This window comes from Arvicola amphibius, chromosome 8, assembly GCF_903992535.2.
Source record: "Arvicola amphibius chromosome 8, mArvAmp1.2, whole genome shotgun sequence".
NCBI classification, from domain to species: domain Eukaryota; kingdom Metazoa; phylum Chordata; class Mammalia; order Rodentia; family Cricetidae; genus Arvicola; species Arvicola amphibius.
This window is the reverse complement of record NC_052054.1, coordinates 70,958,207-70,984,133: the sequence shown is the minus strand read 5'-3', so window position 1 is coordinate 70,984,133 and position 25,927 is coordinate 70,958,207. Positions and strand designations below refer to the sequence as shown.

Below are 25,927 nucleotides of genomic sequence, written 5' to 3'. Positions count from 1 at the left end.
TTTTGGGACGGGGTCTTACTCCAAATTCCAGACTGGACGAGACTGGAACTCATTCCATAGTCCAGGCTTGCCTCCAACTTAATCCTCCTGCCTCACTGTTGCAAATGCTGAGGTTAACAAATGAGTACCACCACACCCCACTGGCTCTGTTCTCAGTTATGAAGTTAGGCGTCCACGGGTTGGGGTTCTAGTTCCAATAGGGAGCCATAGAGGCAAGATCTCAGGGGCCTCTGGACTGTTCCCTTAACAACTGTAGACCTGGGTTGGGGACAGGGTTGGTACCCACCAGGTCCTACTCTGAATGGAGACTGGCATCCTGGAATTTTATCCTGGGAAGGGAGATCGTTAAAGGCCTGGATTTACGTCTCTAGCAGAGACACTGACCTCTGAATGTCCACTCCGACTGAACCATGGTACTGGTTGCCCCCAGGGTCCCCAAGGGCCTTTGAGGGGCTCCATCCTTGCAGATGACGATCGTGGTGAGACTCCAGGGTGGAGGAGCTTGAGACTCGACCTGCCTGATATGGTCGTGGGGTGAGACAACTCAGACACGCCGGGCCAGACGGACACGGGAATGGGAACTATCCATCAGGCAGAGGCGCGCGGGCCGGCGTTGGGCGGGGCCTCTGTGGGTGGGGCGAACACAGGCACCGCCCCTCGCCGCCGCTGTCCGTGGTCTCCAAGTCTGCGAGGCCGCCGTGGGCGACGAGAGCCGGGTGCCCTAGACCGCGCGCCCCAGGGTCTATGGAGCTGCCCCTTCACGTCACCCGGCCGGCCCCACGCCGCGCCCCGAGCCCACCCCGCGGCCAGGTAACCCGGTCGGGAGCCCTGCGGGTGCGGGACGCCTGAAGGCTTGGCAGGAGGGAACGGGGACTCCTGGGTCCTTCTGGGATGCGGGGGCCCTAGACTCTGGTGACCTGGAGGCTACAGCATCAGGACGCTTGTACCGGCGAGATCCAGAGAAAGGTGCGTGGTTGTTGGGGGTCCTGGTCACAGTCACACAGGTTCAGGGCACTAGACGTCAGCGCGTTTTGGGGAGGCTTGGGGGCCACCTGGATGCTGGGGACATGAGCGGCCTGGGCACCTAATTGTGAAGAGGAAAGAGCCAGTTGGACACGTCCCTGGTTCTAGGGGATCTGGATTCCAGAACACCTGGACCCGAGTGTCGCGTTCATACTGGAGTCACAGTGGCCAGCGGTGTCATGGGCCAGGGTCTCACGCCATGGTCTTTGGAAGGAAGTTGTGGGTTGACGATATTTAGCAACCGGGTCAGGTGGCGCCACCCCAGGGGCTTGAATGCTTCCTGAGAAGGATTTGGGGTGGGGTCCCTCTGTCCTCCCTACCTTCTTAGCCCAGGCTAAGAAATAGGTGCAGCTGCAGACCTGGGGAGTGGGACACTGGGGGAAGCTTTGGGGGACAGATCCCGGAGGGGTTGGGAGTTTTGGGGGGGCTGGAGTCCGGAGCGTCGGGGCCCTGGCGAGGCGCCCGCCCCGAGCGCAGCTTGGGCATGCTTGGCACGCAGCGCGCGGGCCGGTCCGATCCGTATGCGCGCCGCGTGCGCCCATTGGTATGCGGGAGCCAGCCCGGCGCGGGCGTGAGGCGGGCGCGCTGGCGGGCCGCGCGGGGGAGGCGGCGGCGGGGCACGTCCTCACCCAGAGCGCCAGGGTGGGAACCGCGGCTCCCCAAGAAGGGGAAACTGAGGCACGCATCCAAGCCCGTTCTTGGCTGGACCCTTTGGGACCGGCACGCACCTCACTTTCCCTAGACATTCTTCCCCCAGGGGACTGAGCCCCACCTGCGACTCCTTCGCGCCTGAATTCTCGAGTCCCCGCCGTGATGGCGACCCCCTATCCCAGGAGCAGCGGCCGAGGTGAAGTCAAGTGCGGGGGAGACCGTGGAGCCAGCGTCCCCTGGGATTTCCTGCCCGGGCTAATGGTCAAGGCCCCACCAGGGCCCTGGTGAGCAAATCTAATGGCCCTGACCATGGCCTCGCCCCCGAAGGCGTGCGGGGGTTGGGGGGTTCTTCACAGCCTTCCCGATGAGCATTCATACCCAGGTCAGTGCCCTGACCCTGCTGCGCCTAGACTTGTCACCCTCACCTACTCCGGAGTTCGTTTTTTAGTCCCCTACCTCCGAATTCACCCCCGACATTCTCAGGCAATTGAGAAGACTCTTTCCCCAGCTGAGCCCTGCGGCCTGACATCCCAAACACTCTGTAAGCTGAAGCGAGAGACTCAAGTTCAAGGCCAGCCTGGGCAAAACAGAATGACGTACCTCAAAAAGCAAAAACAAGAACCGGGTGTGGTTGCGCATGTCTTTAGTCTCGGTACTCCGGAGGCAAAGGCAAGCAAATCTCTGTAAATTCAAGGCCACCCTGGTATACGTCGTGAGACCTGTCTCAACAAAAAAGAAAAAAGAAAGAAAGAAAGAAAGAAAGAAAGAAAGAAAGAAAGAGAAAAAAAAACAGGCCAGAGAGCTCAGTGGTAGAGTGCTGAAAACCCTGAGTTCAACCCCTACCACAATAATAAAAAGAATAATAACAACAATAATTTTTATTATTAAATAAATAAGGGCCCTTTCCCCCAAACCAGTAGGGGTATAGAACTGGCACTCAGGTCTGTCCCACTTCCTAAAGTGCGGGACCGTGCGCCCGGCTCACTGACGCCTCCTCCATGCCGCCCGCCCAGCCTGCAGGCACAGCGCAAAGAAAAGTCCCGCAACGCAGCGCGCTGGCGGCGCGGGAAGGAAAATCTAGAGTTCTTCGAGCTGGCCAAGCTGCTTCCTCTGCCCGGTGCCATCTCCAGCCAACTGGACAAGGCGTCCATCGTGCGTCTCAGTGTCACTTACCTCCGCCTGCGTCGCTTCGCTGCGCTAGGGGCGCCGCCCTGGGGGTTGCGAGCCGTCGGGCCTCCGGCTGGCCTCGGTGAGTGCGCATGCTCATGCTGCCAAATCCTCCCATGCCAATCCACCTTAGCCTTGGGGACAGAATTGAGAAAGCCAGACCCGCCCTGGCTCAGTTCCTAGGGAGTCCTCCAGACCCTTTGTGGGTTCCTAACTGGTGACTTAGGCTCTCTAGGGGACTAAAAGTTGTGGTTTTTACAAACCTTTGACCTAAGTCAGAACCTGGCAACAATTCAGACCACTAGGTTATTGTTGTTGTTTATATGAAATAGGGTCTTAATATGGTGCTCAGGCTAGCCTGGGACTTGCTATGTAGACCAGGCTGGCTTTCACATCACAGAGATCTACCTGCTTCTGCCTGCCAAGCGCTGGGATTAAAAGTATTCGCCATGACTCAATGTCTCCTGTAGGTTGACCTGGCCTCAAATTTGATATGTAGTAGAGGTTAGCCCTGAATTTAGGATCCTCCTGCCTCCAACTCTTCAATGCTGGGAATACAATACTGCCATCAGCCTGGAAATACAGGTGTCTGTCACCCAGCAAAGGCTATTAATTTTATTAGGGGAGATGAACTAATATTTTCACAAAAGAAAGGACAATAATGTCACTTCTGACAGGCACTGTGGATCCTCTCCACCAGTAAGGGAGATCTACCGACCTGGGCCTGCAGCGCTCCAAGAGACGCTGGAACTCTGGGGGCTAAATTCCAACAGTACGCCTAGGGAGGATGAGGGGGGATCATTGGGAAAGTTCTCCTTAGTGGTAATAGCTGTGTGGCCATCTCCAGCCCTCAGCCCCATAGCTCTGCAGTCCTAGGTAGGTGGGAGTGCCCATCAGAACTGGTCCCTTCAGACTAACTGGAGACTAATGAACATCTTCAAGGCCCCTGGATCCCAGCAAAGCCAAGCCAGCCTTAAGGATGCGGTCTGTGTTGCTGATTGATTGAATCAACCTCTTGTGTGATACCTTTGTGAGTGCCCAGGACCTAATGGGAACCGCATGCTACCAAAGTCCCTGCTCTGGCAGGGTGTGGCATCCCTCCCGAGGCTGCACCAGGAGAATCACCAGGAGTATGAGGCCAGCCTAGGCTACAAAGTGAGATTCTGTCTCAAGCCAAACACAAGTAAGGCGAGGCCTGGTGGCACGTTCATCCCCTCACCCTGAAGGCAAAGGCGGATGGATCTCTGTGGGTGGAGGTCCTGCCTGCTCTTCCTAGTGAGTCAGTACTAAGGTCAGCCTGGGCTACCTAAGCTCCTTTCTCAAAAAAGATAGGCTAATTAAGAGGAAGGGGGAAATGAAATGAAAAGTCCCTGCCTCAGAGATGCAGGTGTGTGATGTGAGAGGAAGAAAATCTAATCTATAATGTGTGAAAATGTAGACTATGTTAGATGTCAACATGTAGATGAATATCTCGTGTTTCTTACTTCCCACCTTTGGTTATTGATCCACAGAAGTATTAGATGTTCATCATTTTATTTTCTATATCCCTGCTTAATTGTTATTACGGGGTGATGAAGGTGTTATCTGAGGTCACAGGTGAAAAAAAAACCCTCCTCCCACCTGAAGAATTGGGTGTCCTTAGGGTGGGGTTGGGGAGGGCTCCTATTCCCTTCCTACCCTAGTGCCCAGGGAGAAGGTGGGGGGGAGAGAAAATAGCATTGATTAAGCCCCGCAATAAATCACCATTTAAATTTAAATAATCCAGCTTCCCAGGCGGTAATTAGGCGAATTGACTGGAGCTGAGAGAACGCCGCATTAGGGAGGCTGATTACTGTCATTACCCGCGAACAACATGTGCGCTGGCGGGGGATAAACATCTTGTCTATTGTCTTGGAGGCCCAGGGAGGGGAAGGGGGGGACTGAGAGAGCCCTGAAGGTGTCCAGCCCCCCAGTACTTGCATGGGCATCGGGAGGCCCCGAGGGAGAAGGGCTCACTCTGGTCACCGCTCCCTGGCCATTTTCTGGCTACTTCTGCAATGCCCACCTGTACATGAGAACTAACTGGTCCGGGCAGTATGCATGGGTGGCTCAACATCCTGACTCAAGGCAACAAAATCCAACTTTAGGCCTCTGCCAGTCTGCAGACGTCTTAGGCGGGAAGCCCTTTGTGATTCTGTTTAATAGCCCTGGAAAACAGAGGCCCTGGGAGATAAAGTCACCCAAAGATTTATCTTCTTTTTTTGTTTGTTTGTTTGTTTGTTTTGTTTTGTTTTTCAAGACAGGGTTTCTCTGGTGCCTGACCTGGAACTAACTCTTGTAGACCAGGCTGGCCTTGACTCACAGATATCTACCTGCCTCTGCCTCCTAAATGCTGGGATTAAAGACGTGTGTCACCACCACCTGGCTTTTATTTTTACTATTTTTATTAAACAATAATTTAATAAAATTATTAAATTATTATTTAATAATTAAAAGTAAATATTGATATTTAATAATTTGAAAATTAATAAAATAAAGTTTTTTATTAAAATGTATGTGATGTCCAGGTTGGTGGTGCACACCTTTAACCCCAGCACTCAGGAAGCAGAGCAAGTGGAGCTCTGTGAGTTCAAGGCCAGCCTGGTCTACAGAGCATGTGAAGTGAACAGCCAAGGCTACAGAGAGAAACCCTGTTTCAACAAAACAAAAAAAGTATATGTATGTGTTTGTGACTACTTATGTTTGTGTATGACACGTGTGTTCAGCTGCTGGAAGAGGCCAGAGGGGTTGGATCCTCTGCAGCTGAAGTTACAGGTAGTTGTGAGCCACCCAAACTGGGTGCTGAGGACCAAATGGAGTCCTCTGCGAGAGCAGTCTGTGTGTTTTGGTTTTTGTTTGTTTTGTTTTTTTGGAACAGAGCTCCTCTATGAATCGCTGACTGTCCTGGAACTCGCTCTTGTAGATCAGGTTGACCTTGAACTCAGAGATCTGCCGGCCTCTGCCTCCCCAGTGCTAAAGGTGTGCACCATCTCTGCCCACTTTTTTTTCTCTTCTTTCTTTCTTTCTTTCTTTCTTTCTTTCTTTCTTTCTTTCTTTCTTTCCTTTCTTTCCTTTCTTTCTTTTAGTCTATGTGTTCATAATTGCTGAACCACCTCTCCAGTTCACATGGGGTGGAAGTCAGAGATGTGTGTATGTGTAGTGCTCACATGGAGGGGTCAGTCCTTGCCTCCCTCCTCCTTTGAGATAATAAGGTCTGTTCTTCAGAGCTGTGTAGGCCGGGCTAGCTGACCCAGGGTTTGCCTGGGAGTCTCCATCTCTCACCTCCCAGCAGGAGTGTGGAATTACAGGTGTTCATTACTATATACAACGTCACATGAATTCTGGAGATTTGAACTCAGGTCTCTCCACGCTTTACCCCCTGAGCCATCATCTTCCCAGCCCTCTCCCCCACTCACTCATTCACTGAGCTAAGTCCGTGGAGGGTTGAGGGGAGGGGCGGAGTGCGGTGACCAGAGACCACTGGCCCACAGGTAGGATGCTGCTTCAGGAAGGAGTGCCCACTGAACTGAGACTTCATGAGAAGGGCCAGACAGAGAGCAAGAGCCAAGGGCCCGAGGCAGTCAAGAACCAGAAGGAAGCCGGGCGGTGGTGGCGCACGCCTTTAATCCCAGCACTCGGGAGGCAGAGGCAGGCGGATCTCTTAGTTCGAGGCCAGCCTGGTCTACAAGAGCTAGATCCAGGACAGGCTCGAGCCAGAAGGAAGCAGTGAGGAGACTGGAGGTAGAGGAGGAACTGAGACAGGAGCTGGGGAACGCAGGAAGGTGAAGGCAGGAGGGAGAGAGGACCCAGAAGCTCCCGAGTGGTTCAGACTGGCACAGTACCCGAGCACTCCTTAGGTGACGTGTTAGCCACTCGCACCCAGGACTGTGGCCCTGGAAACCTTTGATGTACAAAACCCGTTTCACCCTCTCGCTAGATTAATGTTACTGGTGGAGTCGGTGAAACTCTCAGAACTGCATACAGAACTGCCTAGCGCGAAGCTGCTGGGTGGGGTGGAGCTTAGTTGGTAGAGCATTTGACTAGCATATCGGAGGCTTTGGGTCCATCCCAGCATTGCACAAACCAGGCACCTTGCCGGCCTGTAATCTCAGGACCCAGGAAGTGGACACAGAAGGATCAGGAATTCAAGGCCATCTTTGGATAGTGAGCTCCAGGGTAGCCTGGGCTACTTGAGACACTCAGAGGTGGGGTGGGGGGAGGAAGGAAGGAAGAGCTGGTGGTATGTCACATGTTTAATCCCAGCACTCGGGAGGCAGAGGCAAGCAGATCTCTGGGAGTTTGAGGTCAGCCTGGTAGGGGTCTTAACTGTCCTTCCTTTTCCAAACCTACCCTCTCTCTGCCCATGGGTCTCCCCACTTCTTCCCCCTCATTCATCTCAGTCTTCCGCCATCACTCCCGGTGTTGGCTGACAAATGTTTATTAAGTGAAGAAAATATTTTAAGTGAATGAGTGGTTCCAGGAGATTTGAACTTCAGGAGGGTAGATGTGGAGGTGGGAGACACTTGTTGCATTGGAGGATAGAGAGGGGGCTGTAGGCAGGAGGAGTGGAGAGCTGTCAGGTTTGGGGAGGCATCCATCGGCAATCCTAGGCACACCCTGGGGATCTTAGTGACAGGGGATGGGCCCTGAGCACAGGGTGGGGGGGCAGCAGGTCCCCAAGCTCTTCCCCCTGGGCACCCCCATCCCAGCGCGCCCATTAATGCCGTTAATTGCAGCAGCTTGGTCTGACCCGGGCTGATCTGCAGAGAGGGAAAATGAAGGAATTAGCAAAAATGACAGGGGAAAATTGCCACAATTAGCAGGCAGCATTGTTCCTGCCTGTCACAGGGCTGCCTGGAACTGGATCTCAGGGGAGGGGTCCCCATCAGCCCCTACACTTATTGTTCCTGGAGGTTCAGATAAGGAGGAAGCAGGAGGAACAGCGGTCAGATGTGGGGGGCGGGGGCATCCCTGGGCTAGTGAGGACTTGGGTAGACTCTGACTGACTTAGGGGAGTCCTGAGGAGAAGTGGGGACATGTGCCTGTCTAGGAATAATAATAATCCCACCTTTATTTACTCTATATGTTTCTCCATCACACTGGCTGGATGTTTGGCAGCCCAAGAGCTCAGACCCCTTCAGCAAACCCACTGAAAGAGGAAACTGAGGCACAACGAGGAAAGAGTGGCTCCAGCCCCTCCACCTAGCAGAGGGAAGGTCCCTGACAGTGCTCCCAAAGTGTTTGGTTTTACCTTGTGTCGGGTGGGAGTGTCGCCTTTTGCAGCAATAGAGTCCTTTGGATGGTGTCCAGGACCACTGTGTGTCTGCCAACCATCAACACCAGGTCTGGGACCCCAGTTCTCCTAAGGGGAAGATTTGTGTCAATCAGCCTATGTCTTGGTGGAATTTATGTCTCTCTGAAATTCTGAGTTTCTCCTTCTTTTTGTATATGTCTTCATCTCCTCAACACATCTCCTAAAATTTCCCTCTTTTATGCCATGGTCTACTATACAAAAATATCAACAGGAGGGCTGGAGAGATGGCTCAGTGGTTAAGAGCACTGGCTGCTCTTCCAGAGTCCTGAGTTCAATTCCCAGCAACCACATGGTGGCTTACAACCATCTGTAATTAGATCTGGCACCCTCTTCTGGCATGCGGGCATACATGGAGGCAGAATGTTGTATACATAATAAATAAATAAATAAATAACATCATTAAAAAATATCAGCAGGAGATGTAATTCAGCAGCAGCCCCTGCCTAGAATCCCCCAGTGAGGGGCTGGGGTGTGGCTCAGTGGGACAGCATCTGCCTAAGGTGAACAGCTTTGGGTTCAATCCACAGCACTGAAAAAAAAAAAGAGAGTAAGTAAAAACACTGTACTCTTGCCTGGAGGGGCATCCCTTAAGCCTAGTTCTCATGAAACAAAGGCAGAAGAATGGAAAATTTGAGTTAAACCTGGGCTAAATATTGATACTCTATCTCAAACAAACTAAAAATGTTATATAAGATTTATTCAGGGTAAAATTAGCTGGTTGGTTGTTTCATTTTTTTTAACTTCCATTGTTTATTTATGTGTACTTATGTCTGTAAGTAGGACACAGCACACATGTGGAGGTCAGAGGACAGTCTGTAAGAATCAAGTCTCACACACACAGGTTCTGGGGAGGAAACTCAGATCTCCAGGATTGCTAGTCCATGCCTTTACCCACTAAACTATTTCAAAAGCTTTAGATTTATTTATTTGTCTTTACATGTGGGGGTGTTTTACCTGCTTGTGTATCTGTGTACCACATGTGAGCACTGCCCACAGAGGCCAGAAGAGGACACCAGATCCCCTGAGACTAGCGTGACTAGGGTTGTAAGGTGCCCTGGAATGGAAACTGGGTCCTTAGCAAAAGCAGCTAGTGACCTCTTAACCACTGAACCATCTGTACAGATATACCACACACACACACACACACACACACACACCACACACGCACGCACACACACACCACACACACGCACACACGCACACACACACACCACACGCACACACACGTACACACACACCACACACACACGCACACACACGCGCACTTGCGTCTTTAGACCCGGCATTACTCTCCATTGTAGCTGTCTGGAACTTGCTGTGTGGACAAGGCTGTTCTGGGGTATCACAATCAGCACCATTCACTGCATGGACAGTGTTGCACGCCCATCACTGCCGGTCTCAGGGTCTCAGAGCACCTCCTTCACCCCCACAGTTCCCCAGTACTGCCAACCACAGACCTGCTTTGCCTGCCATGGAGCTGCCAATTCTGAGCATTTCGTAGACATGGAATCAAACACACTGTGGCCTTTTGTGCCTGTTTGCTTTCAGATGTAGTTCTGGGTGTCATACCATCGCATCACGTACCAAATCTTCATTCCTCTTCATGGTTTGTTAATAGTCCTCTGAATGGATGTATGTACCACCTTGGTTTATCCATTTCCTGGGGGAGGGACATCTGGGATTTTTATTTTATTTTATTTATTTACTTATTTTGGTTTTTTGAGACAGGGTTTCTCTGTGGGTTTTGGAGCCTGTCCTGGAACTAGCTCCGCCTGCCTCTGCCTCCTGAGTGCTGGGATTAAAGGCGTGCGCCACCACTGCCCGACTCATCTGGGCTTTTTGGCTGTGTGGAATGCTGCTCTCTCCATGTGCATACAGCGCTCCTCACCACTCCTAGTTTCAGTTCATTGGGTGTGAAGGGATCGCCAGATGCTCACATCATAATTCTTTTTCTTTGTTGAAGAATCACCAAACTGTCTTCGTCAGCTGCTACCCTAGTTTGCAGTCCACCCTGCACTGTAAGAGAATCCATTTCTCTACCCACACTTATTCTTTTGTATTTCTTCATCTTTTGTTGTTGTTTTGCAGTACAGAGGATTGAACCCAGGGGTGAGTGAATGCTAAACTAGCGCTCTACCACTGAGCCACACCCCAGCCCCTCACTGGGGGATTCTAGGCAGGGGCTCTACCACTGAGCCACATCCCAAGCCCCTCACTGGGGGATTCTAGGCAGGGGCTCTACCACTGAGCCACATCCCAAGCCCCTCACTGGGGGATTCTAGGCAGGGGCTCTACCACTGAGCCACATCCCAAGCCCCTCACTGGGGGATTCTAGGCAGGGGCTCTACCACTGAGCCACATCCCAAGCCCCTCACTGGGGGATTCTAGGCAGGGGATCTACCACTGAGCCACACCCCAGCCTCTCACTGGGGATTCTAGGCAGGGGCTCTACCACTGAGCCACACCCCAGCCCCTCACTGGGGGATTCTAGGCAGGGGCTCTACCACTGAGCCACACCCCAGCCCCTCACTGGTGGATTCTAGGCAGGGGCTCTGCCACTGAGCTATGTTGCTAGACTTCTTTTTAGTTTTTGAGATGGGATCTTATTATGAAGCCCAGGCAGTTCTTTCTTGATTCTCCTGCCTCAGCCTGCCAGGCTTGGCTCAGTCTTCACTGGACCTGGCTTCATGGCCCAGTGAGGACTGACTGTGGTTTTCTGGTCACGTCTGTGTCAATGGCACTGTCTGCACAGTATAGGACCTGAGAATAGCAATACTCAAGGACCTTTTTGGTGGACAAAAGGAGGGTGTGAACCTGGCAATGGTGGCACTTACCTTTAACCCCAGCACTAGGGAGGCAGAGGTAAGGAGGTCTCTATAGAGTTTGAGGCCAGCCAGGTCTACAGAGCGAGTTCCAGGCAGCCAAGGCTACACAGAGAAACCCTGTCCTGGAAGAAAAAGAGTGGACAAATCTCTCTCTCCACTCTCTGTCACTCAATCTTGGTCTTTCTGTAGCAGCAATAGGGAACAGACATCTGTAAACCGGTTCTCTATGGTGGCTGGGGCTTTCAAGATTGACTGGGTCCCTATTGGCTGCCCAGGATGCAGTAAGCCAGACCCATGGGCTCTGACTTTCCTCTTCTTTCTGTCCCCAGCCCCAGGCCGCCGAGGCCCTGTGGCTCTGGTCTCTGAAGTTTTTGAGCAACACCTGGGTGGACACATCCTTCAGGTGAGGTTCCTTCCTAGCCCGCTACTCCGTGCTTCCACCTGGTGGTCGCATCTTGGAATAGCATCCATTTTCCTGCGTCTGTGAAGAGCTGGAACTAAGGTCCCTTGTTCCTGTTCCTTTTTCGGGGGCCACGGAAGCCCCCTGTCTCCAGACGGACACCCAGATTTCAGAATCCGGCTTTCTTACACCCCCCTGTGTTTCTTTCAACTCTAGTCTCTGGATGGCTTCGTGTTCGCCTTGAACCAGGAAGGAAAATTCCTCTACATCTCAGAGACTGTGTCCATCTACCTGGGTCTCTCACAGGTAACAACCCCACAGTGGGCTGCCATTATGCCTGACTTATGCACACCCTTGCCCTCTGCTGGTCTCACTAATCTCAACATAAAAAACAGACAGCCTTCCCTGAAAACTCACAAAGCACCCTGACACATGCTGCAGGGACTCAGGCAAGGCCACAAGTTCAAAGCCAGCCAGGGCAACTTTGTAAGACCTTGTCTCAAAATTAAAAATTGGCCTGGAGATATAGTTCTGTGGCGAAGTGCTTGCTTAGAATCTTCCCCGGCGAGGGGCTGAGTTCAGTGACAGTATGACTCATGCTTGTGTCGCTTTCTGGAGCTTCTGGGATTCAGTCCACTGTAGCTGGGACAGGATTGTAGCCTAGCTGATAGAATGTTTGCCTGGGCACGGTGGCGAGGATAAACCTATGCACTAAACTCCAGCATCCGGGAGGTCCGGGAGGTGGAAGCAGGAGGATTAGAAGTTCCAGGCCAGTTTAGGCTACATAACACGCTGTCTCAAAAAATAACACTCTCGCTGCGCGGTGGTGGCGCATGTCTTTAATTCCAGCACTCGGGAGGCAGAGAAAAGCAAATCTCTGTGAGTTCGAGGCCAGCCTGGTCTACAGAGCGAGTTTCAGGACAGTCAGAGCTACACAGAGAAACCATGTCTTGAAAAAAAAAACACATAAACAAACAAATAACACTTCCCCCAAAGGAGGGGATTTTGGACAAGAGTGCGTGTGTGAAAAAGTAAAAGAGATAAGGGGAGTATAGAGCGATGAAGGCTGGAGGGAGATGGGTCACCCACCCCAAGCACCGGGACAATGGGATGGGCATGGTGGGCTTCTGCCATGGTCAGAAATGCAGTGTTCAGAAGAGTTTTAAATGGGACTTGAAGGTCAGAAAACCAGCGGGACAAAGCTAGAGGCTGCACAGAGGGAGTGTAGGAGCATAGGATCCCTATGACAGCAGAGAGGCGGCCAATCTCAAAGGTTCAAACTCATTAATGGCTTGATGGCATATGTTCATAATTTCCAGTACTCCGAAGGCTGAGGCAGGAGGATCGCCACAAGTCCGAGGCCAGCCTGGACTAACTAGCGAATCTCTGTCTAAAACAAAAACAAAAAACAAGGGCCAAGTATAGCAGAACAAGCCTTTAATTCCAGAATTCCAGAGGTGGAGGCAGGCGGAGCTCTAAATTTGAGGCCAACCCTATCGACATAATGAATTCCAGGACAGCCAGAGCTACAAAGTGAGACCCTGTCTCAAAACAAACAAAAATCCTCCCTCACGCCCTTATTTTTAAAAAGGGGGAAACTTCTAATGAAAGATACAAGACTGGTGTGAAGTGCACCTGAGGGCGAGAAGGCCCAGCTAAACGCAGCTGCTGCTTCAGCGCTCACGCGCTCCTGCATTCCCCTCCATCACCGGTAGGTGGAGCTGACGGGCAGCAGCGTCTTCGACTACATCCATCCCGGGGACCACTCGGAGGTGTTGGAGCAACTGGGGCTGCGGGCTGCAACTCCCGGGCCCCCCACGCCACCTTCCGTGTCCTCTTCTTCCTCCTCCTCGTCTTCCTCCTCGCTGGTGGACACTCCCGAGATTGGTAATTTCCAGGAACTCTCTCCTTGCCAAAGAATGACACCTGAGGGTAGATCCTGGTGTTTGTGCTTAACAAAGCAAGATTTTGTAAAATGGATTAAGTCCACTAGGCTGTCTAAACTTGTCTGGTTCCCCCAAATGGCCAAGATACACCAAGATTTGAGCTTGCTAGATGGAGGTGGAAATACCTCCTGCCTTTTTTTTTTTTTTTTTTTTTCTTTTGCGGTGTCTTAAAAAATTGGGTCCAGGGTCGGGTATTTAAATCCCAACGCACTCGGGAGGCAGAGGCAGACGGATCTCTGTGAGTTCGAGCCCAGCCTGCTCTCCAAGAGCTAGTTCCAGGACAACCAGTGCTGTTACACAGAGAAATCTTTTCCAAAAAAAAAAAACTGGGTCCTTACTCCATCTCCACAAGCCAGGAGGGAGGCTCTCAAAATCCAGGCACAGCACAGGTCAAATGAATTGACCCAAGTCACACAGTTATTCCAGTCCATTCTTGGGTGGAAATTTCCACTCTTACGACAGGCAAAAGGTCAAGTAGACATCACCCACAAGCTCTCTTTAGCTTGGAAATGTTGGGGACCCGTGAGGATGACTGTACTGGGTTTGGTTAACATCCTAATGAGCCACCCACAGACCCACAGTGTAAGGAGCTTGGGGACTCGGCTGTTACACGCAGTGGCTAATCGAGGATACTGACGAATCCGGGTGCCTCGAGAGAGATGGGAAAATGTGATCATTCTTTAGGGAAAGGATTTCTTAACGTTGGCCAAATTTGGGGTGGAGGACAGTGACTCCGAAGCCATCGCAGGATGGGGTGGGACAGCAAAGCTGTACTTTTGAGGTTTCTTGGGGCTAGAGAGATGGCTCAGAGGCTGACACTGGCTTCCAGAGGTCCTGAGTTCAATTCCCAGCAACCATATCATGGCTCATAACCATCTATAATGGAATTTGGTGCCCTCTTCTGGTGTATAGGAAGAACATTATATACATAATAAACAAATAAGTTTTTTTTTTTTTTTTTTTTTTTTTGGTTTTTCGAGACAGAGTTTCTCTGCAGCTTTGGAACCTGTCCTGGAACTAGCTCTTGTAGACCAGGCTGGCCTCGAAGTCACAGAGATCCACCTGCCTCTGCTTCCCAAGTGCTGGGATTAAAGGTGTGTGCCACCACCAGCCTGCTGGGTGCAAGCAATTTAACTTTTCTAAGAGCAAAGTTTGGGGGTTGTTGTTTATACAAGGTTTCTTTTTTTTAAAGGTGGTTTTTTAGCTGTGTGGTGGAGGCACGAGGCACGTGGATCTCTGTGAGTTAAAGGTCAACTTGGTCTACAGAGAAAGTTCCAGGACAGTCAGGGCTACACAGAGAAACTGTATCTCGAAAAACCAAAAGGGGAAAAAAGAGCTTATTTTTGTTTTTTTTCTTCTTCCTTTTATACCTCTAGTCTGTGACAGGGGACATGGCTATGATCACAACAGCTCTAGCCCACCCTCCCTAGGTTCACAGTCCAGTGGACACTAGGCTGTCCCCATGTAGGGACAACTGGCCAGACAGAGTGCCTGCTCCGGGCTGGGGTCAGACCTGATACCTGGGGGATAGAGCTGAAAGATGGCTTTCTTCTCAAGGCTCTCGTGAACTACTGGGTTCTGAGCAGTAAAGAGGGGCACATTTGACTTTAGACCTGGCTGTCCCATGGAGGAGGAGAGATTATTCTAGCCTGTATAACCATTAGATGTGTGGAGTGTCTGGGGTGGCCACTGTGCCAGCACACTGTGAGGCTGGCTCTGAGGTGACAGGAGCCTTCAAAACTCTACAATGGTTCCTTCCTGTTCTGCCCCAGAAGCCAGCCCTACCGAGGCATCCCCTACCTTCCGGGTCCAGGAGCGTTCCTTCTTCGTCCGCATGAAATCCACCCTCACGAAGAGGGGCCTGAATGTCAAAGCCTCAGGTTATAAGGTAGGTAGGAGCTGTCATTCCTGTGTGCTATCTATGTCCCGGGTTACAGGGCCCTGAAGACAGAAACTGGGAGACACTCAAGACCTCCCCTATGCCAAGGGACCTGTGGTTATCAAGTGAAACTGGGAGGGGCCTTGGCTTGGCTGTGGTCCTCCTGCCTCAGCAGCCCCACCAGGTACTTCCGCAGTAACTCCCATCACTGCTGATCCTGCCTTGCCATCTCCAGCCCCATGGGCTCTAGCCCCACTTGATCCCTTCCAATGAAAACCGCCTTCCACAGGTCATTCACGTGACAGGGCGCCTGAGGTCCCGAGCCCTGGGTCTTGTGGCACTTGGACACACACTGCCCCCAGCCCCGCTGGCTGAGCTGCCTCTGCACGGACACATGATTGTCTTCCGCCTCAGCCTGGGCCTCACCATCCTAGCTTGTGAGAGCAGGTACCGGGGTATGGGTGGGAGGGAAGGTGGGTCCTTTGGAAATATGGGGATATGAGGGAATCAGTCCAGCCTGGGCCTTCGACTAGGGCAGTGGGGAATCATGGGAGGAGGAAGAGTAACGGAGACGCAGGGGTTCCTGGCGAAGGGAGGGTGGTCCTGGCCCTGTAGGTCCATCATCACTTGCCCTTTCTTTCACCCATATTATTACTATGCCCATTTTACAGAGGAAAACTGAGACGCAAAGGGCTGTACTACGAGGATGTAGACCCTGGAAGACGCTGAAGCGAACTCTGCCGTCTCCCACACCGCCTAGTGTCTCTAACTCCTTCCCCCCTCCTTCCTTTCTTCTGTCTCCTCCAGAGTTAGCGACCATATGGACATGGGACCCTCGGAGCTGGTGGGACGCAGCTGCTACCAGTTTGTCCATGGACAGGATGCAACCAGGATCCGTCAAAGTCACCTGGACCGTGAGACACACTTCTGTACCCTCTCCCCACCCAGCACAAAGACCCGAATGGCCCTGCTGCCCTATTCCCTGGAAGTCCTTCTTCAGGGCTATCCACGGTCTCTGCTTGTACTGCAGCTCCTGGGGCTCTGTTTGGAATAGAAAAGCATCCAAGAGCTTGAGCAAGGGCTCATGGGGGTGGGCAGTAAGTGGGGTGAGAGGGGTCTCTGACCGATGCTGGGATACCTCCCGGTCGCTGACTTTCTCTGTACCTTTCTCTGTCTTTCTCGATTTCCCCCACTCTTGCCGCCTCACCTCTGCCTGTCTCCTGCCCACCTGCCTTGACTCTTCCCACCCTCCCCACCCCTCTGGGTTCTCTGCTCTCTTGGGATGGACCCAGTGCTGGACAAAGGTCAGGTGGTGACTGGTTACTACCGTTGGCTGCAGCGTGCGGGGGGCTTCGTGTGGCTGCAGTCTGTGGCCACTGTGGCCGGGAACGGGAAGAGTGCCGGGGAGCATCACGTTCTGTGGGTCAGTCACGTGCTCAGGTGAGAGGTGGCCCTTAGCGGCAGCCACTCCCCACCCCAGCCAGGGCCCACAAGGGAGAGCTCTGTAGGCCTGAAGGGGGAAGCAGCTAAGAGCAAATGCCTAGGCATGGAACAGCCTCACTGGGACAGAGAGGAGTCGCTGTTGGGAGGAGACAAACCTGTGAACGCGGCAGGCAGGGAGAGAAGGCTCACAGTGGTTCACCTCATGCTGAACGTGTGAGATGTGAGATTGACTCTAGGGCACTGGGGAACCATGGCAGACTTTATACAGGGAGGACCAGAGTGATGTAATACATACATGCATTGCTGGCCGAGGGCACAGAGCAGATGAAGTCTCAGGTCTACAGCCTTCCCTGCCTAGGGAAGGAGAGGGAGTGTCTGGGGCCAGCGCAGAGGCAGGAGAAAAGGGTTGTAAGGCGGGGGCAGCAGCAGGGCATAAGTATTGAGGGTTTTGTTACAGGAGAGAGGATCATCACAAGAAAATCTGCACTAAAAACCCTTCTTCCTCCTGAGAGTTGATTGGGGGAAAAAAGGAATTGGAGAAAGAGAAAAGAGGAGGCTACAGCATGCTTTAAGAAATGCCAGAAAAGCCGGGCGGAGTTGGCGCACGCCTTTAATCCCAGCACTCGGGAGGCAGAGGCAGGCGGATCTCTGAGTTCGAGGCCAGCCTGGTCTACAAGAGCTAGTTCCAGAACAGACTCTAGAAACTACAGGGAAACCCTGTCTTGAAAAAAACCAAAAAAAAAAAAAAAAAAAAGAAAAAGAAATGCCAGAAAGTAGGGTGGTGGTGGCGGCGGTGGCGCAGGCCTTTAATCCCAGCATTTGGGAGCAGAGGTATGTGAGTCTCTGGTCTACAGAGCAAGTTCCAGGACAGCCTGGACTACACAGAGGAACCCTGTCTCAAGGAAAGAAAAAAAAAAAGCCAGGAGAGGAGTGGGTGCCCATCTGCCCCTTTGAATCCTTGAAGGGAACAGGAGATTTAGAAGGAAGAGACTAGATGACCAGATGACCACATGTTTAAAGGACCCCCAGGTAATATCAGGTGGCTGGCAGTGGCACAGGCTTGTCCACAGGAGAGGCTCATCTGAGTTAGAATATATTCTGGAGCTGGGCCTGATCCTCTGATCCCCGCCAGTGGCAGTAGCCGCAGGAGAATGGAAAGTTCAAGGCTAGCTTGGGAAACTCGGGAAGAGTGCTTAGCAGTAGATCCCCTGCCTAGAATCCCCCAGTGAGGGGCTGGGGTGTGGCTCAGTGGTAGAGCCCCTGCCTAGAATCCCCCAGTGAGGGGCTGGGGTGTGGCTCAGTGGTAGAGCCCCCGCCTAGAATCCCCCAGTGAGGGGCTGGGGTGTGGCTCAGTGGTAAAGCCCCCGCCTAGCACATTGGAGACTATGGGTTTAATTCACTATGTGTAGCATGTCTGTGTTTGTGCACATGTATGTGTGTGTGTGACACCAGCATGGAGTTAATAGGTCTGACAGAAAGTTTTAAGTGCCTCAGGGCAGTATCAGCAAATTCCATGTTGGGACCGTCTATAGTCACTGCTGTCCCAAGACCTCTGGTTTTCAGTCCCATCGTCTTGTCCCCAGCCATGCTGAAGAGGGCCAAACACCCCTGGATGCCTTCCAGCTTCCAGCCACTGTGTCTCATGAGGATCCATCGAGCCCAGGCCCAGAGTCCACAGGTAAGCTAACCCCTTCCCACTCCTGTACCCAGGAAAGACTAAGGACCTTTGGACTAACTGTGGAAACCTAGGTGGCTATTTACATTAACACTGAAGGTAAATTTCCTTGAAGCTGGGGCTGATGCAACAGGGGAAGTGCTGGCCTGGAAAGTCTGATGGAATGAGTTTAGTTTCTCACAGAAAGAAGCCAGGAGCAGAAGCACGCAATCAGGCTGCCAGGAAGTGGAGCACAAAAATGCTCAAGGTTTATTGACAGGCCCTGTGTTACAATGGAAAGTGGAGGGTGGAGGGGCTGGAGAGATGGCTCAGAGGCTAAGAGCACTTGTTGTCTGGGCAGTGGTGGCTCACGCCTTTAATACCACCACTTGGGAGGCAGAGGTGGGTGGATCTCTGTGAGTTCAAGAAAGTCTGGTCTACAGAGAGACTTCCAGGACACCAGAACTGTTACACAGAGAAACCCTGTCTCCAAAAAAAAAAAAAAAAAAAAACCAAACCAAACCAACCTCCCGAAAAAAGCCAGGCAGTGGTGGTGTAAACCTTTAATCCCAGCACTCGGGAGGCAAAGGCAGGCAGATCTCTGTGAGTTCGAGGTCAGCCTGGTCTACAAAAGCTAGTTCCAGGACAGGCTCCAAAGCCACAGAGAAACCCTGTTTTGAAAAAGCAAAAAACAAAACAAAAAAAGAGCACTTTTTTTTGCAGAAACCCAGGTTTGATTCCCCAGCACCTACAGAGATCAAAGCCAGACTCTAAGGGATTTGATGCCCTCTTCTGACTGACGTGGACAACAGGCATTCATGTATGCAGAGACATTTTTTTTTTGATTTATTTATTTATTATGTATACAGAGTTCTGCCTGCATATAAGCCTGCAGGCCAGAAGAGGGCGCCATATCTCATTTCATTACATTACATTATGAGCCACCATGTCGTTGCTGGGAATTGAACTCAGGACTGCTGGAAGAGCAGCCAGTGCTCTGAACTGCTGAGCCATCTCTCCAGACCCCACAGAGACATACTTGTATGTGTTAAGTGTAAAACACACATACACATAAAATGAAATAAGTAAGTCTAAATGGGGCTGAGAAATGGCTCAGCAATTAGGAGCATTGACTGCTACTGCAGAGGACCAGGGTTCAATTCCTAGCATCCACGCAGCATCGGCACAACCATCTGTAACTCCGGTTCCGGGGGACCTGTTCTGGCCTCCAGAGGCAACAAGCCACAGTGCACAGACACACATGCAGACAAAGCACTCAAACACGTGAAATGAGTCTTAAAAATTTTAAATAGTTCTCTAAAACTTAAGGGGAGGCAGGTGCGGTAGTGCACACCTTTAATCCCAGCACTTAGAGGCAGAAGCAGGTGGATCTCGTGAGTTTAAGACCAGCCGGGTCTACAGAGAGAGTTCCTTGACAGCCGGGGCTACACAGAGAAACTCTGTTGCAAATTTTAAAAAAGGAAAAGAAAAGAAAGCAAAAACAACTTTAGAAAGCTGCAAATCTGTCCTTGGACCTGCTCAGCACCTGCACGGTGGCACGAATGCCTGCCCCATCGTGCCATTGCCATCTACTAATAATAGAAATGGAGGAGGAACACCAGTGCCGACATCTCTCCTCCATGCCCTCACCCACACACACACAATAAAGAGAAGGCTTAGAATCTGCTTCAACAGTAGAAGGCTTTTGGAGAATCCATCACTGAGGGGCTGAGGCCATGGTTCAGTGGTAGAGCCCCTGCCTAGACACTGTACTGCGCATGAGAGCATACAATGGAGGGGCTGTGGGCGTGGCTCAGCTGTAGAGCTCTGCAAGGAATAAAAAACCAGTATCTCCTTTAGAGGACGAGCCTCCAGTTGACCCGAAGCAGGCTGCCTCTGTGGACCAGGATAAGGACAAGAACCCTCAGACCCGAGGCAAACGTATCAAGGTGGAGCCTGGCCCAAAGGAAGCTAGGGGCTCCGAGGACAGTGGAGACGAGGAGCTCTCTGATCCGCCGGCCACACCTCGGCCAGAATTCACTTCTGTCATCCGGGCGGGGGCCCTGAAGCATGATGCAGTACTCCCGTGGGGCCTGACAACTCCTGGGGAGCCCTCGCCTGCCCTCCTTCACGCAGGCTTCCTGCCACCGGTGGTGAGGGGCCTGTGCACGCCGGGCACCATCCGCTATGGCCCTGCAGAGTTGAGCCTGATGTATCCACATCTGCACAGGCTGGGTCCAGGCCCCACGCTCCCGGAGGCCTTTTACCCTACGCTGGGCCTGCCCTACCCAGGGCCCACAGGTACTAGGGTGCAGCGGAAGGGAGACTGAAGAGAAGCCGAATCTGGGGCATATATCAAGGCCTGGAGTCCTCCTTGAGAATTAAACACCACTCCCTGAGAGGTTCCATCCCCAGGGACCCTGCATGATTGCTTTTCCTTGTCCCTTTAAATTATTTATTTATTCATTTATTTATCTGTTTGTTTGTGTGTGGGTAGGGGTGGTACAGTGTGGGAATTAGCTCTCTCCTTCTACCTTGTGGGTCCTGAGGATCAAACTCAGGTTGTCAGGCTTGGGAGCAAATGTCTCTATGCAATGAGCCATCTCGCCTCTTCCTTGGACACCTTCATCCGCCTCTCCCCTCCCGGCCTCCCCAGATAACAGGAGCCATCACTCGGAGTCTCAAACTGCTGAAGGGTGAGGTTTAATGTCCCAGTCCTCGGCCCAGCCATTCCCCACAGCCCTGCTGTTTACTCGGGTGGTGGCCGTCCTGCTTCATCTGGGCCTTCCGTAGAGGCTGCCCCATCATCATCAGGCACCAATTCCACGTCCAGTTCCAACTGTCCCATGTAGAGGCCTACAGCGCAAGCCCAGAGCAGACTGGCAGCCAATACTGCCCCCACACCAGCGGCAGCACCGGCAAGAGACAGCTGCATAGGTCCCCGCAGTGCTGCCAGGCCCACTGCATAGGAGGCTCCGCCCCACACCACGCACAGGCCACCCAGCAGGAAGAAGCCTGTGGAAGAAGGAGCAGCAATCAATAGTTGCAGGGTCCAGGGTATCCCAAGGGGCTGCCAAGATGATGGATGGGGAGGCTGGGTCAGTACGAGCACGGGGCTGGGCAAGGCCTCTAATGCCAGTTAGTAAGAGGCTGGAGGAGTCAGCGGTGGTGGCGCACGCCTTTAATGCCGGCACTGGGGAGGCAGAGGCAGATCTTTGTGAGTTCGAGGCCTGGTCTACAGAGTCAGTTCTAGGACAGCCAGGGCTGCAGAGAAACCCTGACTTGAAAAAATAAAACAAACAAACAAACAAAGAGGCTAGAGGAGCTTAAGCTAGAGGCTAGCTCAGGCAACTCAGACTGTCACAAAACAAGTTGTTTTTAAAAAAATAAAAATAAAAATTGGGGTTGGGAGTTTGGAGAGATGGTTCCAAGTTTAAGAACATTTGTTACTCTTGCAGAAGATGTAGGTTCAGTTCCCAGCACACACATGGTGGTTCACAACCATCTTTACCTCCAGTCCTAGGGGATCTGACTCTCTCTTCTGGCTCCATCGGTGCCAGACACGCGTGGTCCCCGTGCACACTTACACACATAAAATAAAAATAAATAAATCTTGCCTGGCAGTGGTGGTGCACACCTTTAATGCCAGCACTTGGGAGGCAGAGGCAGGCAGAGCTCTGTGAGTTCCAGGCATGCCAGTGCTACACACAGAGAAACCTTTTCTTGAAAAATGAACAAATAACCGCATAAATAAATAAACGGTTTGAGTGTAGGTTCAACAGTAGAGCCCCTGCCTAAAACCGCAGGGAGGGGTTGAGGGTGTGTGGCTTAATATACAGAATTTAACTAGCATGCTGGATTCCTTCCAAGTATAATAAATAAAATAAATATATAAATCAATAGATAAATTAGAGGAGGAGGTGGCAGAAAAGGGCTCAAGTAGTAAGAGCCAAGTACATGAAATTGCACACAGAAGTATCTGGGACTCAGGGGTGGAGTCCAAGATCCAAAAGAGGGGGCTGATCTAGGGGGTATAGACAAAGGTGTATGCACAAGTCAAAGCCCCTTGGAAGTGGCCCGAGGACTGAGTTTTGAGAAATCAGATCAGAGGCAGGATAGCCAGCAGCTGTGCTTTGGGACACTGCTGACTGATGAAGGAGGTGTAAGGAATGATGAGGGGCACACACCAGCAAGCACTAGAGAGTGTTTTCCTTTTCCAGTTGTTAGCTGGGGTAAGAGGACTAGGCAATGGAGGGAAGGGGAAGGTCTGTACTCACCATAGGCAGCTTCTCGGCCCATGTCACTCTGCATGAAGGAGATGACGCCAATGCCTGATGCCAGAAGTCCATTTCGGAACCAGGAGAGGAAAGCTGTTGGGGATTGGTGGGAGTGGGGCTCTGTATCAGCCAAGCTTCCTTGATTTCCCCTCTCATTCAGACCACCAAGCCAATTCCCACCCTATTCAGCCACAAGACAACGTGCCCACAGGTTCCAGAAAGCTGCCTGCAAATCCCATTCTTCTACCCTTCTCCCCCGGACATTATAAGCTCATTTTGAGCAGTGATTGAAGACAGTGTCTATCTGACTAACCCAGAGGAAAATCTAAAGCAAGAATTAAAGACGTTCAGTCTGAGCATGGAAAGTCTTTCCAAGGATACTTATGCATCCTGTGGCCCTCCCTCTCTCTTCCTCAAACAAACTTCACCTGGGCCTGCCTTCAGCCTCCCCCTTCTCCTAAGTGGAAACTGCTCCTACCTGGCACCGCCTCCTCCACTTGTTCACATCTCCCCGCCACTCAACTCCGAGTGCTGCCAAAGGCTGTGTCCACTACTAGCCCCATCCTATACTTGACTGGCTCCAATCTGTCAACCCAAAGCCTTATTTAAGGTCCCTCCCCCTGGAATCTAGATCACCTCTCCCTCCAATCAGCAGGCATTTCCTCTACCATTGGTTGCGCGCTGGTCCAATCCGGAACTTCCCCATCTTCTGCGGGTAGCCACACTCTTGTTTTATTCCGAGTGTTCCCCTCTGCAAACCGAACCGACCCCCCTACTGCAGGCATCTCGCTTCTTCCCAGGTGCCTCTGGAACCGTCTCTGACTCAAGCAGCTGTGGTGCCATCGGGCTACCTCTCCTAACCGTAATCCCCCCACACTAATCCATGCTGCACCCCATTAGCCGGGACCCGCAAACTGGTGCCTTATGCTTCCAGGCTGCCAAAATCTCCCACCCCGCGTTTCCCTGAGCTCCCATGAAGAACCTGCCCCCGCTGAGCCCGGGCCCTGTTCCCAGCAGACGCACGCCGCACCTTCGCCGTCCACTCCCACGTGCGCACCCCTCCCGCATAGCGGCCGACCCCGGTCTCTGCCACAGACCTGTCTCGTGCGCCTTGCGGAGGAGCCAAGCGTCCGCGCGATCGAGCTCAGACACCGGGGGCGGTGAGGCCCCCGCGCGTGGGCCGTGGCCGGGGGCAAAGGACCCGCGCGCTCCCCCGCTGCGGGGACGCTGAAGTGGCAGCAGCGACCCCCGGAAGCGCAGGCGGGCCAGGCGCGCGACCCGAGCCCACCACCAGCCGCCTCCCATGGCTCGCAATGGGGCCGAGACACACGCTCCGCCCCACGGGCCGTTTGTAGGCTGCATGCCAGGTCACTCACGAGGAGCGGCTTGCCGACTGGTGAACTGCCCGCCATTCTAGCCCAGTACGCAATGCCTATTGGTCAACCTGGCGGTGTCTCCACCTCTGTCTTCTGTGCCGGTAGTATGTGGCCCACCTTATTTTATAGTCGTACTACAAGTCCCAGAGATCAATGCGCTCAGGTCTGGCCGGGCTGCAGAAGACCGTGGCGTGATGGCTGCTGGGACTTGTAGTTTGAAAAAATCTGCCCGCAACAGCCAGAAAACAAAACTTGTACTAGGAGAGCTTAATGTAGAAACTTTGCAAGACTCTGTTTGAACCGAGGGAGCAGAAATAACCAGTAACCTCACTAAAGAGGACACACGACTATTATTTTGTATTCCTCTTCCGTTTTTCTTCTTTGCAGATGTTAGTAAAGTAAGATGCCATTACATACATACCTGTCCTTATATTATTTTCAAAACTCTTTATTCCCCACATAACTTCGGTACTGAGAATCAAATCTGGCATGCTACTCCATGATACTTTTCTTCTTTTCCCTCCTTCCCCTTTTCACCTTTTTATGCTGCCTAAACTCAGTTTAACAATCTTTCTGTCTCGGTCTTCTCTAATCCCAAGAACTGGGGCTACAGATATGAGCAATCTGGCTCAATTCTCAATTGTCCGTTAAAAGGGAAATATTAACTGTATTTTGCCTAAGACTAAGGTGTATTTTAATTAAATGTCTGTGTATGGGAATGTGCACTTAAATGCAGGTGCCCACAGAAGCCTGAAGAGATCCTTGGAGCCTCCTGAGCTGAGATTACAGATGGTTGTGAGCTGGGAACGGAACTGTGGTTCTCTACTAAAGCAGCAGCAAGCACTCTTTTTTTTTTTTTTTTTTTTTTTTTTTTTTTTTTTCTTGGTTTTTCGAGACAGGGTTTCTCTGTGGCTTTGGAGCCTGTCCTGGAACTAGCTCTTAACGGCTATGCCATCTCTCCAGTCCCGGAAGTAATTTGTGGACCAGAATAGTCCTGGAAGACTATCTCTTGCACTGAAATACAAAACATGGTACCATTTGTAGCACCATTTCTGAAATTTTAAAGCCACAGGGGACAGACACGAGGCCATGTATATTCAGTGTATTCCGAATAATTTTTACTTATTAATTTTTTTATAATTATGTGTGTGTGTGTGTGTGTGTGTGTACGTGTGCCACAGCACACGTGTGGCGGTCAGAGGACAACTTGCAGCAGTTGGTTCTCTCCTTCCACCATGTGGGTCCTGGTTATCCAGTTCAGGTCCTCAGGGCTGGTGATAAGCACCTTTGCCTGCTGAGCCATCTCACCAGCTCTGTTTTGTTTTGTTTTTTTTTCAAATTTTTCTTTCCAAGACAGGATCTCTCTACATAGCCCTCGCTGTCCTGGAACTCACTCTATAGAACGGGCTGACATGTCCCACAGCATGGTGGCTAACCTCCCACACAGAACATCACTCACGAGAAGCCAGAAGTCACAGTGTCTCTAACAGTGAAGCCTTGGAAATCACCTTCTTTTTTTTTTTTTTTTAACACCTTCTTTTATTTATTTATTTATTTATTTTTAGGTATACATATTCTTCTGCAGGCCAGAAGAGGGCACCAGACCTCATTACAGATGGTTGTGAGCCACCATGTGGTTGCCAGGAATTGAACTCAGGACCTTTGGAAGAGCAGGCAATGCTCTTAACCACTGAGCCATCTCTCCAGCCCCTCACCTTCTTATTATACATACACATGTTATATCTACACAGTAAGTTCCGGGACAGACAGAGCTACACAGAGAAACATTGTCTTGAATAAAAAAGGGGAGAGTGGCATAAGATCAGCTCTCTGAGAAGGGGTCAGCCAGGCTGGGAGGACGAAAAGGCAAAGAAGACATCGTGTGTGAAGGCCCTGTGGCTGGTGTTCGCCTGGCACATTAGCCGGGCAGTCAGCGGAACCGCGGCACAGTGAT

General features: G+C 51.8%; 2 protein-coding genes across 2 annotated transcripts; one reads left to right on the top strand and one right to left on the bottom strand.

Moving 5' to 3' along the window:
- The first annotated feature begins 1,836 nt into the window (after window positions 1-1,836).
- On the top strand, window positions 1,837-20,650 carry Npas1 (neuronal PAS domain protein 1). The gene is made up of 11 exons (XM_038339297.1): window positions 1,837-1,958; window positions 2,688-2,923; window positions 11,328-11,401; window positions 11,615-11,704; window positions 13,114-13,285; window positions 15,117-15,232; window positions 15,513-15,670; window positions 16,031-16,137; window positions 16,516-16,663; window positions 18,250-18,344; window positions 20,181-20,650. The coding sequence occupies exons 1-11, from the start codon at window positions 1,837-1,839 to the stop codon at window positions 20,648-20,650; spliced, it is 1,788 nt and encodes a 595-aa protein (XP_038195225.1).
- A 351-nt stretch (window positions 20,651-21,001) lies between these two features.
- Window positions 21,002-23,956, bottom strand: Tmem160 (transmembrane protein 160). The gene is made up of 3 exons (XM_038339298.1): window positions 23,695-23,956; window positions 22,598-22,690; window positions 21,002-21,335 (listed from the first exon to the last, which is right to left on the bottom strand). The coding sequence occupies exons 1-3, from the start codon at window positions 23,900-23,902 to the stop codon at window positions 21,070-21,072; spliced, it is 567 nt and encodes a 188-aa protein (XP_038195226.1). The 5' UTR covers window positions 23,903-23,956; the 3' UTR covers window positions 21,002-21,069.
- Between the last annotated feature and the right edge of the window lie 1,971 nt (window positions 23,957-25,927).

What these genes read in the sequence shown, in the direction of transcription:
- Npas1 (XM_038339297.1), top strand. Translation starts at nt 1,837, where the DNA reads ATGGCGACCCCCTATCCCAGGAGCAGCGGCCGAGGTGAAGTCAAGTGC. An exon ending in AAGGCCCCACCAGGGCCCTG is followed by an intron (nt 1,959 to 2,687) that starts GTGAGCAAATCT and finishes CCGCCCGCCCAG; the next exon opens with CCTGCAGGCACAGCGCAAAG. An exon ending in TGGGTGGACACATCCTTCAG is followed by an intron (nt 11,402 to 11,614) that starts GTGAGGTTCCTT and finishes TTTCAACTCTAG; the next exon opens with TCTCTGGATGGCTTCGTGTT.
- Tmem160 (XM_038339298.1), bottom strand. Translation starts at nt 23,902, where the DNA reads ATGGGAGGCGGCTGGTGGTGGGCTCGGGTCGCGCGCCTGGCCCGCCTG. An exon ending in CCGCAAGGCGCACGAGACAG is followed by an intron (nt 22,691 to 23,694) that starts GTCTGTGGCAGA and finishes AATCCCCAACAG; the next exon opens with CTTTCCTCTCCTGGTTCCGA. An exon ending in GGGCCGAGAAGCTGCCTATG is followed by an intron (nt 21,336 to 22,597) that starts GTGAGTACAGAC and finishes CTTCTTCCACAG; the next exon opens with GCTTCTTCCTGCTGGGTGGC.